An 18,757-nucleotide genomic window follows, 5' to 3' on the forward strand; every position below is an offset into this window, starting at 1 on the left:
CATCCCTTTATGACTACAGTGTATCCATCTTCTGATGTCTACTTCCAGCAGGATAATGCACCATGTCACAAAGCTCAAATCATCTCAGACTGGTTTCTTGAACATGACAATGAGTTCACTTTACTTAAATGGCCTCCACAGTCACCAGATCTCAATCCAGCAGAGCAGCTTTGGGATGTGGTGGAACGGGAGATTCGCATCATGGATATGTTGCCGACAAATCTGCGGCAACTGTGTGATGCTATCATGTCAATATGGACTGAAATCTCTAAGGAATGTTTCCAACACCTTGTTAAATCTATGCCACAAAGAATTAAGGCAGTTCTGAAGGCAAGGGGAAAGGATTATTAGGAACACCATACTAATACTGTGTTTTACCCCCTTTTGCCAAAATAACTGCCTTACTTCTACGTGGCATTGATTTAACAAGGTGCTGAAAGCATTCTTTAGAAATGTTGGCCCATATTGATATGATAGCATCTTGTAGTTGATGGAGATTTGTGGGATGCACATCCAGGGCACGAAGTTCCCGTTCCACCACATCCCAAAAAATGCTCTATTGGGTTGAGATCTGGTGACTGTGGGGGCCATTTAAGTAAGGTGAACTGATTGTCATGTTCAAGAAACCAATTTGAAATGATTCGAGCTTTGTGACATGGTGCATTATCCTTCTGGAAGTAGCCATCGGAGGATGGGGACATGGTGGTCATAAAGGGATGGACATGGTCAGAAACATTGCTCAGGTAGGTCGTGGCATTTAAACGATCCCAATTGGAACTAACGGGCCTAAAGTGTGCCAAGAAAACATCCCCCACACAGTGGTACATACAGTGGTAGCTAGACATGATGGATCCATTTTCTCATTTTGTTTACAAATTCTGATTCTACCATCTGAATGTCTCAACAGAAATCGAGACTCATCAGACCAGGCAACATTTTTCCAGTCTTCAACTGTCCAATTTTGGTGAGCTTGTGCAAATTGTAGCCTCTTTTTCCTATTTGTTGTGGAGATGAGTGGTACCCGGTGGGGTCTTCTGCTGTTGGTGCCGATCCGCCTCAAGGTTGTGCGTGTTGTGGCTTCACAACAATGCTCTGCTGAATACCTCGGTTATAACGAGTGGTTATTTCAGTCAACGTTGCTCTTCTATCAGCTTGAATCAGTCGGCCCATTCTCCTCTGACCTCTAGCATCACCAAGGCATTTTCGCCCACTGTACTGACACATACTGGATGTTTTTCCCTTTTCACAACATTCTTTGTAAACCCTAGAAATGGTTATGCGTGAACTAAGCAGATTGTGAAATACTGGCCCGTCTGGCACAAAATTGCTTAAATCACCTTTCTTTCCCATTCTTTGGAGTTCAGGAGACTGTCTTTAACTGCCATGTGATTGGTTGATTAGATAATTGCATCAATGAGAAATTGAACAGGTGTTCCTAATAATCCTTTAGGTGAGCGTGTATCTATCTATCTATCTATCTATCTATCTATATATATATATATATATATATATATATATATATATATATATATATATATATATATAGATATATATATGCACAAGCTCTAAAGATCATTTATAGGCCACAATAAAATACTGTGAATGGTCTATGAATGATCTTTAGAGCTTGTGCAGTCAGAGATAAATTTGTATGTTTCAAAAAATACATTAAAATCAATTTACTTCCATAATACAGTATATGTATTTCCAAGTGATTCACCATGTTCAGTGAGTTGAGGGGCTGGACTTTTTTGGGGGAAATACTGTGCACTGGCCATTTGCAGAAAGACCAGGTCCAATTTGATTTACCTTAAATAAGTGGTTCTGCTGTTTTTAAATTATATTGTCATGAAAATATGTCACAGGGCTGTTCTAAAAGGGAGGGAGAGAGGGTTGTCAATAAAAAAATGCAAATATCCGGATAATTGGGAACAACAAACAAATAGGTTTATGAACTTCCAAAAGGAGACTGTACATCCATTCAGATGGATTAGTCAGAACCCATATTGACATTTTCCTTTGTCTTTGAAGTGTTAAAAGCTGTTAATGCATACAGAATAATCCGTAAAGTTGCAAAAATTAAGGTCAAACCCAAAGATATCTTCTTTATAAAAGTAAATGCTCATCCATGCCCTCCTAAAATTACTTGTTCAGACACGCCCCTACATGTCTACATCACTGTGTGGAAGATTTGCATAACGCCACCCAAATATATATTCAATGAGTGAAGGTGTTACTTTTATTCTCACTGTTCTCACTGTTGTATTGTTGCCGCCGCCACCATGAAGTGGAGATGCTGTGTGTTTTGTTGTGAAAGCCAAACTACTTTGTTTTGCCTTCCAAAAATATTTGAGTGTGTGCAGCTTATTTTACAGAGGAAAGTTTCCTGAACCTGGTAAGAGGCGTAATATTTCTGTCACACGCTTGAGGAATTCAGCCAATCATAATTCACTAGATAGCTGGCCAGTCAGAGCACACCACACTTTTCAGAACGATGAGCTTTGTAAAAATCGATGTGTTTCAGAAAGGCGGTGCATAGAGGAGCAATAATAATGTACATTATGTGTAAAATAATCAGTTTTTTTTTTTTTTTACTTAAACTGTGTAAACACATGGGATTACACCAAATACACAAAATAATGTTCTTTTTAGCAACGTCATATGACCTCTTTAAATTAAAACTTGGAAAATGTATAATTTTAATTCTAAGTTTAACCAAGAAAACTTATTTTTACAGTTTTACAATAAACATTTTGGTGTTGTGTGTATCATGACTTGATGTCCAATGTAAAACTGGAAATTAAATACATTACAATGAACAACATTTTTATTGTTAATTTCAGTATTAATGAATTAACACAAGGGTCTTCAGTCTTTTTCAGATCAAGGACTGCTGTAAAGCAAGTCACAAAATTTCTCTAATTAAGTTCCATGACTGATCCGGGTGTCTACTGGGGGGGGATTATAATAATCATTTTAATATAAAATGTCTGTGTAAATTGGCCTATATTCGACTTATAATTATAGGCCTTATAAGGCCTATAATTACATTCATATATAATAAATATAGACCCACATCATTTATACTTGTAAATAAAGTTATTATTATTTATTTACAGGATTGTATATTTGTACATTAAATATTTTATGTGGGAGAGACAACATTAAGCTTTAGCTTCTTAATTGTAGCTTTGGCTGAGCTCAGTAATTGTTGGACCTCCTGCAGCAGGAACCACTGCAGACTCCCTAGGGTCACAGGCTCCCTGTTGAAGACCCCTGCATGAACTAAGGCTAATTTATAAAAACTTGGAAGTGTTAAAATGTATTAGCATATGTAGAAATTAACATTAACCAAGATTAATGGCTGTAAAAGTTTTCATTTTTAGCTAATGTCAGCTATTGCAGTAACTAATATTAATGTATAAAAGACCTCTGTAAAACACTATTACAAGAACAATTTACACATATTTTCCATTTTCTGTTTCATACATGCTGAATACTGAACACACACACACATAAACATATATTTTAAAAACATGATACTAGGAGGCGCTTGAATTCTGTAGGCTAAACTTCAATGCAATCTTCAATGCATTTAGTTTTTATCTGTTTATATATTCAGTTTAAGAATTCCCTGAGATGAATCACGCTGTTAATAGAATGTTTAATGCTTAAAGGGTGTTTTTTAAAGATTGCATTAATACAATTCCCCAAGTACAGGGTCAATTATGTTTATTTGCTTCTATTAACATAATATTCCAACACTGGCTACACATTTCCTATGAAATGTGGATGCATGATGAAATCTTTCGGGGAGCTATTTCCGTCATGTTTCAAATGGGCTCTGACAGATTACTTATTAGGAGAGAATTCTCACTGTATGTTTGGCTTTGGTGTAGTTTAGTGGTTTGAGAGAAGGGAACTTGGTGGGATCAAACCAGAGATTGTATTTTCAAGGCATTCAGTGAGTAGCGTGGTTTTTTTTCCCATGAGAAAGACGATTCACTATGAATCATATTCTAGCAGTCTGCCAACGTGATGGAAACTGTTAAGTGCTGGAATCTGAACTAGGCTCTGCCTGAGCGATGACGGATAATAAAATAGCATGAAAATCGCTTTTGGATAGTTCAACTTTTCCAGGGTTTGAAATGTGTGCGTATATAGCCGCAGGCGAAGTTGCATGGCAAATAGCGATGGTATAAATGGAGAAAGGGGTGGGCGGAAGTTAAGGAAGAAAGGCACAAGGGAAGCGGATGTCCCCTTCGCTTGATATGGAACGGCTCTCTTAAATGTGTGGCAGCCCATAGGCCTGGGGTGAGTGGAGTCATGCCAGTGGCACTTCATTCAGTCTGACTTGAAATGCAAGACACAGCTTATCCAGGAAGTTTTTGTTGGGATCCCACACTGCTCACTGGCCCAGTATATCTGCCCGTTCACAGCTCAGTGTCTCCCAAAAGCTTTTTGTTGTTAGTCCTTCTATAAAGGGCTGGTTATTCTTCCAAGGTCGAGCTGTAGCTGTTTTCGTGATCTATATGTCGCTGATTTGTTTCATCTTAAGAGGCACGCCAAAAACAGAATGTAAACAGAATGTACGTCTTCGACAGAAACAGCCGAGGATTTCAATAAAATATTTCAGCGATCTTTTTTTTTTTTTTTTTTTTACGCATTCTTTGCAGTCATTCTTAGTTATTGGCACAGCGGTTAACACCAAGGACAGCTCATAATGTGCTCCTCTATTTATCCAGCACTTGTAATAAAAACAAAAGCCTGTGATATAAATGTCCTCTGGGCTACTAAAGCCCTGGTGTAAATTTTTGGCTGTCCTTTCTCTAGGATTATAGTCTCCTTAACCTTTAAAGTCGACATCAAGTTAAAATTGGTCCTATTTACTTTCTTAATACATGTGCCTGGTTTGATTTTTTATGCAATTTATTATTGTACAACAGTCTTCTGAAATAAATTTCCTTTGTACAGACATCACCTAGGCCACATGAATGGGGAAACCATTTAACCAATTGTTCAATTGCTATTTATTCTTTCTAAATAGATGAGTTTATGGGAGTAATAGCGTTTATGGGAGTAATAGCAAATAAGAACCCTTCATCACTCTCAAGGTATCTGATATCGCTGCATATCTACATTTGGACTACTTAGGTGCTGCTTTTTGGAATACATTATTGCAATTACTTGGTTATATTTAGGATTAGCTGCTCAAATCTGACTATGGTATATGTATATGTCCTTTAAAAATCTAAAACTATACTATAATAAAAAATAGATGAGTCCCAAACACTGCTTTAGCTCGCAAACCATATTTAAAAAAAGTTTTCATCATGCAAAAATATTTCATAAATATTTAACATTTCTATTCTAACTGTAAATACATAATAGTGCCTATATTTTAGATTCTACATCCATATTGTTTGTTTCAGCATCTAGCCAAATGTACAAAAATATATATGTTTTTATAAATGTAAATGTTATGTAAGACCAGGCTGGTTTTATATTGTTGACAAATGGTTAGGTTTAGGGGTCATGAATACAGATGGCAGCAAACAGGTTTTGCAGTCACAGGCCAGCTGAGCAACTGCCACTGAGATGAATAGTTTTCTACAGGTATTGTTCATTTTAATTAATTAATTTGGCCTGGTCTTTTCTGCTACAAGACGTCAGTTTTCACCAGCCTGTAAATTCCCGATTGATAAAATAAGTTTCCACTCTGCATTTTAATCACGGTGCACTTGGAAATAGCTCACATTACAGGAGTAAGATGGGCTCTCAGTCAATCTTTCACCTAGGATTGATACCGAAATCTGTATATGTCACATTGAAATCCATTTCCAGAAGTAACAAAAGATAAAATTCTATGACGAATGCTGTGGAATGAGAGAGAGAGAATCCTAAACAGAGAAGGCGAGTAAGACCACAGGAGGATTTGAGACAGACAGTAAAGTGAATACCATCTCAGACTGTTAGAAGTCAACATTTCGCCAGTAGGTCTCTTGCCACACTGTGACCTTTCCGATATGTAAATCTGGGCTCAATCCATTGTGCCTTTGACCCTCTTCTCCTGCTTTTCAGAATGGGATGCACTTTACATTCACTGACACATAGGTCACACAGGATGTATTAGCTCACTGTAAAAACAAAAGTGTATGGAGACAGTGACAGGATGTCGTTCTCTGCGGCTCATATTATGTAAAGTGCTATAGTGCTGAATAGAGCTGGGAATTTTATTTAGAACAGGTTCAATTATAAACCAGTTGTTTTCATGGAATTCATTTGCGTCAACGGTTCTTTAACAGTCATGTTTTAATGTTCATACAGATGAAACACTGTAATGAAAGGGTGGTGCTATGACAAGCAATACAGTGTTTTACCTGAAAAGAGAATGCAATGAAATGTCAAAGTGAATAGAGTACTGAAATTTTGGTTCCACTTTTGCTTAAGGAACAATTCTCACTGTTAACTAGTTGCTTATTGGTATGCATATGACTAGTTTATTGGATGTTGATGAGTACTTACAAAGCATATATTAATGCCTGATTATGCATGACCATATTTTAAATCCCTTAATCTGACCACATACCTAACCTTAACAACTACCTACTATTTATAAGCAGCTAATTAGCAGTTTATTGAGGCAATAGTCAAAGTAAATAGTTTGTTAATAGAAGAGAGAATTGGGACCATCAAATAAAGTGGAAACAAAATCAGTTTGGATTAGTGTAGTGACTAAACAATTTTAATAAAAAATATCAAAATATAATTCCAAAACAATATTCAAAGACAGTGTTTTTGGAATCATTCCTATTAAATCCCAGCTATCCAGATAATTCCCATTCCTTGTGCTAAATTAAAGAAATCAAATGAATGCAGCATTTGACCTTCAAATGTTAAATATTAGTTGCCTGTGCATAATAAATGACTTAAAATACAGCCTTAATTCATTAAATTCATCATTCATTGATAAATGGTTGATAAATCCAAGGGTCTTGCACTTGATTTGTAGTATTTCAAAATTAGATTTTCACTGATGTGTTTAACATCTGCCATGCAGAAACCTTGGGACTGTGAATACTCTCAATGAAAAATAATAGAGTTTACTGGAACTGCAACACAATGCCATTAAATCCAGATGCACTATAAAGGACATTTGAAATGACAGTGCTTTCTCGCCTCGGGGATCACAGCTGCCACCTCGCTCAAACAGTGCTTTACTTCAAAATAACAGTGTGATGCAACATACCTACTACAATGCACATATGAAACAGGTTGTACCACAAAAGTTTTGCATTTCTTAAAAGAGAAAAAAACTTTCATTTATGAATTGCATTTAAGAGTTTTGTGGAAATCTCTTTAAAAGATTGACCTCACTACTCTGATCACTAATCTGATCATTTCCCAAGAGATGTAAGACATAATTAATCACTGGTTAATAATGATTTTGCCAAGTAGGGAAAGTTCCTGGAACAGCAGTTCAATTGACCCAACCGATTTTAGGGTTAGATTTAGGGTTAGGGTTGTGATAATGGCCATGGTGGTTTGACACAAATGCAGTTCCAGGACAAACAAATCATGTTGAACAAAGAATGTGCTAATTCTCCAACTGCACAAACACTGTTGATGACATTGGTGATGTGATAGTAGAGGAACTGTAGCTTTAATTTGTAATGAATACTAATGTTGAAATTATTGCACTTTGAACAGCAGAGTCACATATATATGCAGACATTTTAAAACAGGAAGACTGATAATGAATATTTGTCTATCATTATAAATTGTAGCTTGTCTTGTTAATGTTTTTTATTTATCTATAGTGTGTTAAGCTCTTGACCCTCTGAAAAGTATGTTATTTATTTTAATGCAACTCTGCAGCACTCATTGTATTTAAGTACTACTTTGTAAAAAAAAAAAAAAAAAAAAAAACTATGTATGACGTGTAATATGAGGAACAGAATTAATAAGAGGGTTGAACTCAACTGATAATTTATTTCAATATTCTGCTATTATGTATATAAAATGAGCTGTCATTGTTTAAGCCATTTAATCTAATGTCAGCCAAATTCTAACCTCTTATTAGGTTGTGTTCTAATCGATGCACATTATGTGAACTTGTTTCTGTATACATCAACAATCATGTTATACATATAAATGATGTGTGTTATTGACCAGTTTCATGTAAGTTCAAATACTGTCTAATATTAATCATGTATAGCTTTTTTTTTTCATTTCCTGTCTTGATGATCATACTATTTTGAATTCTCCTGTGTTTCTCTGTATTTTTCCTGCTTTACTAACAGGAACCCATTCCAAAAAACAGGGCGAGGATTTATCTGATAACGACGGTGATGAAGATGAAGGTATTCACTTTGGTGACAAAAGACATTTGCATGTCTTGGATATTTTTTTTCCTCTGTACTTTGACTGCAGCCCTCCCTTGTGCACCTTCCCTCATGGTCCTTTGTATGGATGTGGTGGATGACTGTGCTTCAATACTATCATGTCAGGGAGATTTTTAAGAATGAGAGTGAATTGCGTAGGTGCAGCGTGGCTTCTGATGTTTTTTTATATGGTATATCTTAGGCTATAATTGTATTATGGGTAACTCGTGGCCTAATGGTTAGAGAGTTTGACTCGTAAGGCTGTGGGTTCGAATCTTGGGCCGGCAATACCACGATTGAGGTGCCCTTTAGCAAGACACCGAACCCTCAACTGCTCCCCTGGTGCTACAGTATAAATGGCTGCCCACTGCTCTGGGTGTGTGTTCATGGTGTGTGTGTGCACTTTGGATGGGTTAAATGCAGAGCATGGATTCTGAGTATAAGTGACCATAATTGGCTGTTTGTCACTTTCCCTTTTTTTTCACTTAATTTGTGCAGTGGTTCTCAATTGGTTTGGCTTCACAACCCAACATAGTACCAACATTATTTATCATATAAAAGTATTTTAAAAAAAGTGCTTAAAATCATATGAAATATATTTATATGACCATGAACAACTTAGGCCCAACAATATGCTATTGTGTATTTGGTTTCTTTACATTTTATTGCTTAAATTGAATAGAGACAGTAATATTGGTGGATTGATGGATACTATAATATATATATATATATTAGATGCACAGGATCAGTCTCTCTTTCATCTCGTAGTTCCGTGGCAGATGGTGTCAAAGATGAAATTATTTGAACCCTGAGCATTGTGTTACAGTGCTTGATCTGCATGCAACATAACACAGACTGTATAGCTGATGCATGATGCCTCATTCCACTGAGTCTCATTTAGTTTTGTAATAGCTGTATAGAATTGGATCCTAGGCAATAATACAGTGCTAATGACATGTTGATTATGTGGTAATTAAAATCTATTTGTTGTGATTTGGCTCCTGTATATATTTTACTTGCATGCAAGACTAGCACTCTCTGTGTTCAGCAACATGGAGACACATATGAGCAAGCATGGGATATCACATTACAGTTTTTAAAACAGGCAAATGGATTTAGATGATGAGAGAGGCTGACAAGTTGTGGTAAGAAGATTAGCAACAGAGCAGGAAAAAGCATGCGCACAAGAGAAGTTGCCAATCAGCAAGAGCATTGTTCACTTTCAGCATTTATCTTGGGATATTCTGGGCCCAGGGTGGATATATGGTGAGATTAGAATAGGGAAAGTATTCTTCCCCAGTTAGTGCGAAAAGCTTAAAGCACAAAATCTCGAATCAAATTATTGTTGTTCCTTTATGCTCCTAAACTGACAGTAGATTTTATAGGTGAGGGACATGTTCAATGCTGGGGTTATGGTCAAGCTGTACACCACTACTGAGCCTTTGTTGGTTTAGACCAAGTGCTGATCTCAGTTCTTGCCTGGTTGGCCACATTAATCATGTTCAGGTGCCGCATCAAAGCTGGCACTTTGCATTTGCCATTCTACTGTTGTACATTAAGGTGTCTAAGGCTGAAATGGGAACCATAGCTACTCAAGTTTGAATCAGTCAAGGATATTAACAGCAATGTTAATCGACATGCTTTCTTCAATACCAACAGAGGCAGAGGCCTTGTAATGCACACATCTTATCCCTCCACATGTAGGGAAGCTTCCCTTGGGAGGATTTGGACTTTCAATCCAAAGCTGTTGCAATTGGCTGGTTCAGACAATCCAATTTCTGACTTGTGCAAATGTGGTGGCTCTCCATGAAAACTCTAGCAGGCTCCAGCAGTCAAGCAGCATGTCTTTACAGAAGCTTTTCCTCTTGGTCTGGAGGTTGGATTTATGGACACAGCAGTCCCAGTGGGACATGGATTCAGCTCTGGATTGAGATGTAGTCCACCGAGATATCCATGTTCTAGCCCAAGGCATGTTTTTGCATGAGGTACCAATTACCCTGCATCAATGGCCTGCGTGTTTTTCCTTGACTCTGAATGGCCCAGGGGTATGACGTCAACAGTGACAATAGAGAGCATGGCTTGTGAAGCATGCCAGAACATTAAAAGAAAAAAAAAGAATACAAAGCAGGCAAAGGTGGCAAATGAGTTGGCCTAGATCAGGAGGTTGTGGTTGGTAAATAGTTGAGCCTCACTTCCTTGTTAAAGCATTTCGGGTAACTCCACTGAAGTTATCAAATGTAAGAGTGCGACAAATTAGTTTTGACACTCAAACAGTGCTGGAATGATATTCCACTTCGGCCAAATATATATAAGCATGCCCCGTTTGTCTAACAAGGCATACAAGTCAAAGCAACAATACTCAGATACAGAAACAAGAATTGATGTGCCACTACATATTTACAATAGATAGCAATAGTGAGCATGGCACATTGTTCACCTTACAACCTCTACTCTTTGCTGACTACATATCATTGTGAATCTAGGCCATTCTTACTTGGCAAACAATTCTAGACGACATCACCACACACTTAACCCTTTGCCAGATCAACCAGGAGCCTTTAGGCACAAATTATTGCAACTATGTGAATACATCCCAGTCGTTCCATCTCTTTCTGCTCACTCTGACTGAATCAAAGTTTATCTACTTCTAGAAAGGAATGCATGCAAGTAAGTTGATATGTCAGTATTATGACATCTATGTGTAATTTAATGTGCATTAATTTGGGATGCACCAGTCCTAATCTGGTTTACTTTATGGGATGAATACAATGTGACTTGGGATTCAGCCCAGACATCTGTCTTTACTTCTGAAATAGTTTGGGCTCATATGACATAATGTAACTAGCAAGCTGTTGGCATCATTTCTCAGCTGGTGGTCCTTATTTCAGTCATCAGATTTGGCACAAACAGATTGCAGTGCCTATCATTCTGTAGAGCATCACTGGCAATTAAGTCAACCTCAGGTGCTATTACACATAGTTTTAACATCTACCGGTACAGTTTGCACTGAGGTATACTGTTATGGTACTGGTACATTAAGTAGGTGTATATTTAGGCACAGGGAACTGATTCTTTATGTAGAGCATGGCATATAAGTGATATATTGCGTTTGGCTCACAGGAAAACTTACCTTGTCTCATGTGTCTGTTTTCTCCCCCATTGCTGACAAATAGATGCACATAGCTAATGTTTGGCTCGCTTATCCATGTGCCCTAATTGGACAAAAAAACCTTCCCTCCTCCAGACCAGGCCAGCTCCACCTGCTAAGGTGTTAGGATGGATTTCACTCAGTGTCCAGTCTAGAATGGAGTTCAGTGCCTACCATCACACAAGATGAATTAAATAAGCAATTGGCCAAATTGGATGTATGCCTGTTAAAAATGTTGTGCCAATAGTTGAAGGAACAGACTGGGAACATTTTTGGTATAAAGGTTGCTTTGTGGGCTAGTAATTTGAACAAACTCCTAAGCTTAATATTAGACTTTGGTGTGTTACCTGTCCCAGATTTTATGTTACAAACATTACTTACGATGTTTTAATGGAAGACAATACATTGGGTTGAATGCTGAAAACATACTTAAGGTCTGTTCACACCAAAACGAGCAACCCAGGCTCATTGGAAATACATGGTTTTGGCAATCTTTCTGTAACACCAATATTCCGTACCCTACTGCGAATTTCACAGCAGTTTTAAAGTGGGCAGTGGTAAACTCTCTTCATGTTTTCATTTAATCAGTTCAAGCACATACTGCTGCATTTTTATTATGTTGATTAAGGTACATATTGTGGTGGTTTAAACTGGGCAATGTCACTAAAAATGTAATTCTCTATTGTGTTAAAAAGTAGCATACCTCATACACCAAACCCATACCTTAACCTACCTGATAGTGTTAACAAATGCAAAAGTGATTAAAAAAAAACATTTGCTGATGCAGCTAAAAGGTATTGGCTTTTGAAATCTCATAGCATGTTAAAATTTGTTTTCATAGCATAGTAGTAGTTTTGCAGAATTGTAGGCAAAGACATGTATTTCCAATGACTCTGGCTAGCAACAGGATGTTGGGTGCAAATATTCAGTGCAGTAAATATTTTTATTTAATTGAATGGTTGTTAATGCCTCTCTTTACAGACTGACACAAATATTAGCATACGTTCAATGCTATAGAGGATTTTTTTGAGAGGTGTTATATAATCTCATCACACTGCAAATAAAGCTGGCGAAAAACTGCCCAGATTTTTTGCTGAACATGTGCTGCTGAGAGAAGGCCTTCACACTGAAAGAGGGTCCTGAACTCTATCTGCTAAATAAACCAGAACATCATTAAAAGCTCACCTGCGCTATTTAAGCAACCACCCAGACATCCTAGCAGTGTGGTGATTGGTTTTGAATGGGCAAACTGCACTCACTTTAAAAAAAAAAATCTATAATTCCTTGGCTCAGTCTCAGGAAATTGTTGCAAATTCTTGAGAGTATGGTAATTTACCATAATTATAAGCTCTTTGCAGGTGTGTGTGTGATAGTGCTTTTGGTTAGTAGCGTGTGAGGTGTCTGATGTGGAATCTGCATGGTGGTGCAGTATGTTTCAGAACTGTCTTCACCCTTTTCTGTCTCTCTTTTGGTCTCTCCCTCATCATAAATCTGGGCTTCAAAGAGCACATCAAATCACCTGTTTCTGTGTTAGTACCATTACATTTAATGCACAAACACTGCAGCCCAGTCTCAAGAACTCACCTTCTTCAAAGGTCACTCATCCCATCTGGATTGAGGTTGAGCAATTGAAATTAAAGTCTACAAATTGCCAAATTAAAATCTTTTGCATTTCACGCCAATATATGTTATTAAAACTTTTATTTAAAACACTGCTGTAACATCACACCCTGCACCCCAATATGCCTTCTCTCTTACTGCACTGTTTGCAAAAAGCATTATGTGAAATTAGTAGCATGTCCATAAAACAGTACCCAAGAAATATCCATATGCCATTCTACTTCGCAAATGTGCAACCAATTTACTATACAATGAGGCTATAGAATTCTATTAATGTGTACTTAATAGAGCATAATTTATTAATGGTCACAAAGTTCTTCATCAAACCACTCTTAATGGTACGTGATTTTGGCCACAACAAACTTGCAAAATTCCTAACACCCCAGAAGCCACTTCAACTGCATAGCAATGTTCTAACAGTTTTGTTGTTGAAGACAGATTGAGGTAGACAGTGTATGAAGGCTCCGTGTGTATATTATGCATTTTCCTGCAGAGTCCGAGTCATGCTGGATTCAGAAATATTCAGTCTGACCTGAAAATGTCTTCAACATTTATGTAATCGGTGATTAGTGTCTAAAAGTCAAAACCTCAGCTGGGGAGCTCATACAATGCTCACAATAAGAATGTTTGACATATTCCATGTTTTACAGCATCAGTGCTAGTCTAGACCACTTATCAGTGCTCACGCTGTCCAGTTCCTCTAGAGTGACAGGCCGTTGAGAGGTGGCCCGTTGAGAATTTTGAGAGGTTCACAGATAGCCTGACGCATCCTCCTCCTGAGCTTTCAAGACACGCTGAGCGCTGCCGCCCAGGTCTGACATCCACCATATTTTAACACCCTAACCACAACTCTGATGGAGATGCAGAAGACTTTGTGAAGAAGGTCGTTCTACCCATGTCTTCACCTTCTTTAGTTCACTTGGAGATGATTGATGGAGGTTACATAAAGGAAAAGATGCATGCCGCCCGCTGCTTTTGAAGATGAGTTTGTGTGAGTGTGTGTAATGAATAAGTCACGTTTACATGTCAAATAACATAATTGTACTGTACATTCATGAAGCTGACATTTCAGTTAATTTCTATTGTTTCACCCTTTCTGTACGTCCTTTTTATTTAAATGATATGTTTGTGAAATGCAATTGTCTTTATCATGTCTTTTAATCAAAATTTCTCTTCTTTTTCCTCAGGACATGAATTCTGAATATTATGTGCTCAAGATGTCTTTAATGGGAAACCGATTTTGACATTAAACATGAATATTTGGTAGAGAAGAGATCAGTTAGCAGAGTATTGTGTTTTGTTTTTGTTTTTTTGTCACATCATTCTGACATGATGTGAATCAACAAAAGAGGTTACTGATAACACTGACATGACTAATATGTGTATCTATGTTTTTTTCTAATTGATCTTTTTCATTGATCTCATCCTGTGCATCCCTAGTGCAGGAAGTTGTGTGCATTTTTCTCTCTCTCACCTTCTGTTTCCACTCCATACATTGTCTTTCTTCCGTACGATAAGTGTCAACAGAGAATTGTCATTACAAAGCAGTGCCTTATCATACTTCTCTCAGATACCAGATAACCGTAAATGTTTCAGCTGCCAAATGGAAAAATTCTATACAAATCAGTTCTCGCTTGTTCCATCAGATCAAGAGCGTAACATACAAATGTGTTTTTGCAATGTAGACATTAAGCGCAGACAGCGGCACAGTGGTTGCAAATAACATGTTTTTTTTTGTTGTTTTTTTTGCAAGAAAAAGCCAGCCGACCGCTTACATGCAAATGGGCACATCTTTGATAGGAGGGCTTGAATGCAAACAGGGGCAAATGCACTGGAGTGGTGTTTGCAATTAGCCATTCTCAAAGATTCTGAGTTTTGATCTGCCGTATCCATGGCAACCCTCAATACAATACAGCATTTTGAGTATTAGCCCAGCAGTGCTCGCTTCTCAAGGATTCTGTCTCTTTCATCTCAGTAGAGAGACAATTTTTTCTGTTTAATATTATGTCATTAACAGAAAATAACAAACTTATGATGGTTGTTTGCGTAATGTCCATATAAAAACATTAAGCGAAATAAGGAAGTATGTTCTTCTAAACCTCTATTACAGTCTTTCTTCTGGGAAGCACAAAAGGAGATCTTGGATAGAATGTCCAAGCTTCTGTTTTCCTTATTATGAAAGTGAATGGCGGTGTGCTGTCAGGCTCCAAAAATGAGTTTATATGAGGTATCGGACAATAGCTTTGTTTGAGGAACATACTGACGTTCAAGTAATTCTTAAGATTTTTTAAAATGGGTTATATGTAAGGATTATCATGTGTTAATCACTTTGTTTTATTGTATTTATTTATTTATTTATTTATTTTTGCCAATGTGTGAATAGCTTGTAATGAAATGTAAAAAACGTTGTCTATGAAAGCCTGTAGGCAAATTTTCATGTGAAGGACTTGGATTTTTCCTGGGAAAATCAAATGTTCATGATGTTTACGCATGCTCCCGAGAACCTCTCTTCCAAAATAAATGCTTTTACAGTGTTCAGGTTAATGTCAAAAGAGCTATTGTGTACTGTAGTGGCAATGTGTCATGCACAGTGTCATTTTTCTTACCTCATCTGTCAACATGATGCCAGACCGGTGAAGTGCAGAGCTGGTGCAAACATATCCACATCAAGCAACATCACTATCATTAGATGCTTTCCTAACTGCTGCTTTCTCATGTTGTCATTTTTGCTGTGCAACACATATTTACAAATTCATCTAAATGTCGCTCTCATCAGCGTGGGTGGCATCAGGATATCCATCAACTGTCTATTGCAGCAAGTATTTCCAACTTTTTTTTTTACTTCTAAAGAAAGAACAAAAAAGAACTTCACTGAATATATTAGGCACTGAATCACATCTGGCTTTTTGTCTGTTACATGCATGAGTGCGTGCATGAACAAATATGTTGCAATTCACTTAACTGCCATCGGTGCTGCTAATAACAAGGGTTTCTGAATTATACTAGATATATGATTACACTGTATGATAACCAAATGCATTTGGCAGAAATAATGTCAAACCTGCTTTGACCTTTTGCTTCATTTTTTAACTAAAGTACTTTAGTGAATAATAGCATACATTTGGGATTGACTTCAGGACGTGGAATATTTGAATGGACTGCTTTTATGTTTTTTTTTTTTTTTTTTTTTTTTTTGGAGCTTGGCAATATAAAGCACCATTCACTTTTGCCTATGACGAATTTGCATTTCAGGTAAGAAAAACTATAGGGGTCAGAACAATATGAAAGCCAATAATTTTTTTGGCTGAACTATCCCTTCTTCGTGCTCCCCTGTTAGATAAGAATTTTGGCGCAGCAATTGCTGCTCATTTTAAACCCTTCTGTGGCTGTATGCCTGGGCAGTGAAGTCTAACAAGGCCATTAAATTTGAGATGATCTCATCATTTAGCCCACTAAAGCATGTTAGAGCCGCCTGCGATAGCCAGTTAGGTTCTGACCTTCCTTATGGCTTCATCTGTTCATATCTGTTTTGCGCATACTGTTCATTACGAGAGACAAATGACTCGGCTGATATGAGATTCATCTCAAACTGGAATTGAGCTGGTGGCTGGTATCTGGGAGGACTGTGAGATGCATTGCTGTGTTGAATCTTGCTCTGATGGGGCAGTGGGGGAGTGAGAGTTTAATGGTGGCCACTCTTGCAGACATACGAGATACCGGAGCCAAGCCTGTGATGGTGTACATTCATGGAGGATCATACATGGAGGGAACCGGAAACATGATTGACGGAAGCGTGCTGGCCAGTTACGGGAATGTCATCGTTATCACGCTCAACTTTCGAGTCGGCGTCCTAGGTAAGCACTTTTCTTTGTTATTCAACCTTATCCAAGAGCAGCCATACTGGAAAAAATGCATTTAATAAGACATCAGAGAATGACTACTGCAAGGATGTGTTTGCTAATTTCTGGGTGCCTGTGGTTCTGTTTTCATTTTTAAGACTATTTGCATCTGCTTGAATGATAAGTTGAATGTGTTTTGCTGAATCAATAAATGTAAACCATTGAGGGAAGAATGCAGAAACATTTTATGAGAAACTGAATTAATGAGCACTGCATGGTATAAACTCTTGCCAGTGTTCAGTGTTTTTTTTTATTGGCCAGCACTGTGTTATTACTTGTTAAAAGCTGTCCAAAAATATTCAGTCATCCAGTTATGCATTAATTTGAAACATAAGCACAAAAAATACAATTGTAGAGTGTGTTTTTAAAGCCCTTAAATTAATATTGAAACCAAGTATATCCCATATACCAAAAGAAAAGTGTTTGTTTCACTACGGAGCTTTAATTAAGTGCTTATTTAGCAGTGCTGTATTCTTTATGCATATATTAAAGCGACAACATTTCTAAAAGTACCTTGAAGTGATATGTCTTGATCAAGAGTTTATGTGTGACTCCTCGCTGGGTTCAAACCTTGCCTTTTGGTGGCAAGCCCACAGGTAGAGATTCTGCTATAATGTTTCCTGCTGTAGATATATCTGAACATCTGTAGAGTGGAATATGTCTTAAACAAGTGAAAATGAGAGGGAGACACTTTTAGGTCAATTTTAGGCACCATCCAAAGCAGAGTCTAGTAGCTGAATTCATGAGAGTAGAATATGAGTCTGTACAGGTTTCCTGCTGACATTTTGGAATACTTACTTATCTTTAATAATCAACATAAATAAATTGTAAAATTTCCTTTGGAGATAATTTATTGATCCCTCAAAATAGCTTGAGTATAATTCTACACCCTTACCTCATTTAGTATACGCAGAACTATGAATATGCAAATTGGTTTGAATACCTTATCAAACATCAATGGTGTGTTGCTAATCTTACACAAACCTTCATCTCGTTCACCATGCTAATGATATGAAAAGCCACAGACTCAGTTAACAGGATTGGTTAGATGTTTGTGACAGTCATTATATTCCATCAGATTGATATAAAATTACTTAAGCCATCAAATTTAATACCACCCACCCTAGTGCGAAATATAACAATAACTTCCAGCAGTTACATCCTGATTATTATTACTATTTATTATTTATTTGTTTTTAAACAGGTCATATTTGGCATATATTTTACAAAATGTGTTTTGCTAATGATACGGTCTCTACAGAAATTATGGCAGCGCTGTGAACTTTGCATTTTCCTTTTATTAAAACTCAGGACACCTTTCATTTGCATAGTGATAGCTGCTGCAGATATAATTGAAATTCAGAGCAGACTGAACATTTCCAAGGAAGGAAAATAAATAAATAATAGCATATTAACAGAGAGAGAGAGAGATTCATTTTAATTATGCAGCTTAAAGGTACAAGGAGAGAATGATACAGTATGTAAGAGATTCCTCATTTACCTTGTGGCTATCCTGACTTGATGTGTGCTCAATGAACATGGCTGTATGTAGGTTACAGGGATTTGATGTAAAATCCATGCATTTATGCACAAATGTGCCTTATTTGAGAAGCCCGTAAAATAACCCTCTAGAATGAAAACAGCACTCTAGATGTGAACGAATCCAGCCTGGAACTTTGAAACACAATAACAGAGATCGCCGCACT

The 18,757-nt window shown here is 37.2% G+C and overlaps 1 protein-coding gene across 2 annotated transcripts in view; it reads left to right on the forward strand.

The window, feature by feature from the left end:
- The window catches only part of LOC113094446 (neuroligin-3-like), a 65,550-nt gene extending 48,017 nt beyond the window's left edge, over positions 1–17,533 (forward strand). The window contains exons 4-5 of one of the 2 annotated variants that reach the window (XM_026260074.1): positions 8,304–8,363; positions 16,857–17,533. In XM_026260074.1, coding sequence (XP_026115859.1) covers positions 8,304–8,363; positions 16,857–17,071 — 275 coding nt within the window. In that variant the 3' untranslated portion in view covers positions 17,072–17,533. The remainder of the gene's footprint in view (positions 1–8,303; positions 8,364–16,856) is intronic. The other variant, XM_026260075.1, reaches the window with a different exon arrangement.
- Positions 17,534–18,757: the final 1,224 nt, after the last annotated feature.

The sequence above is a fragment of the Carassius auratus genome, unplaced genomic scaffold, assembly GCF_003368295.1.
Source record: "Carassius auratus strain Wakin unplaced genomic scaffold, ASM336829v1 scaf_tig00215385, whole genome shotgun sequence".
Classification (NCBI taxonomy): Eukaryota; Metazoa; Chordata; class Actinopteri; order Cypriniformes; family Cyprinidae; genus Carassius; species Carassius auratus.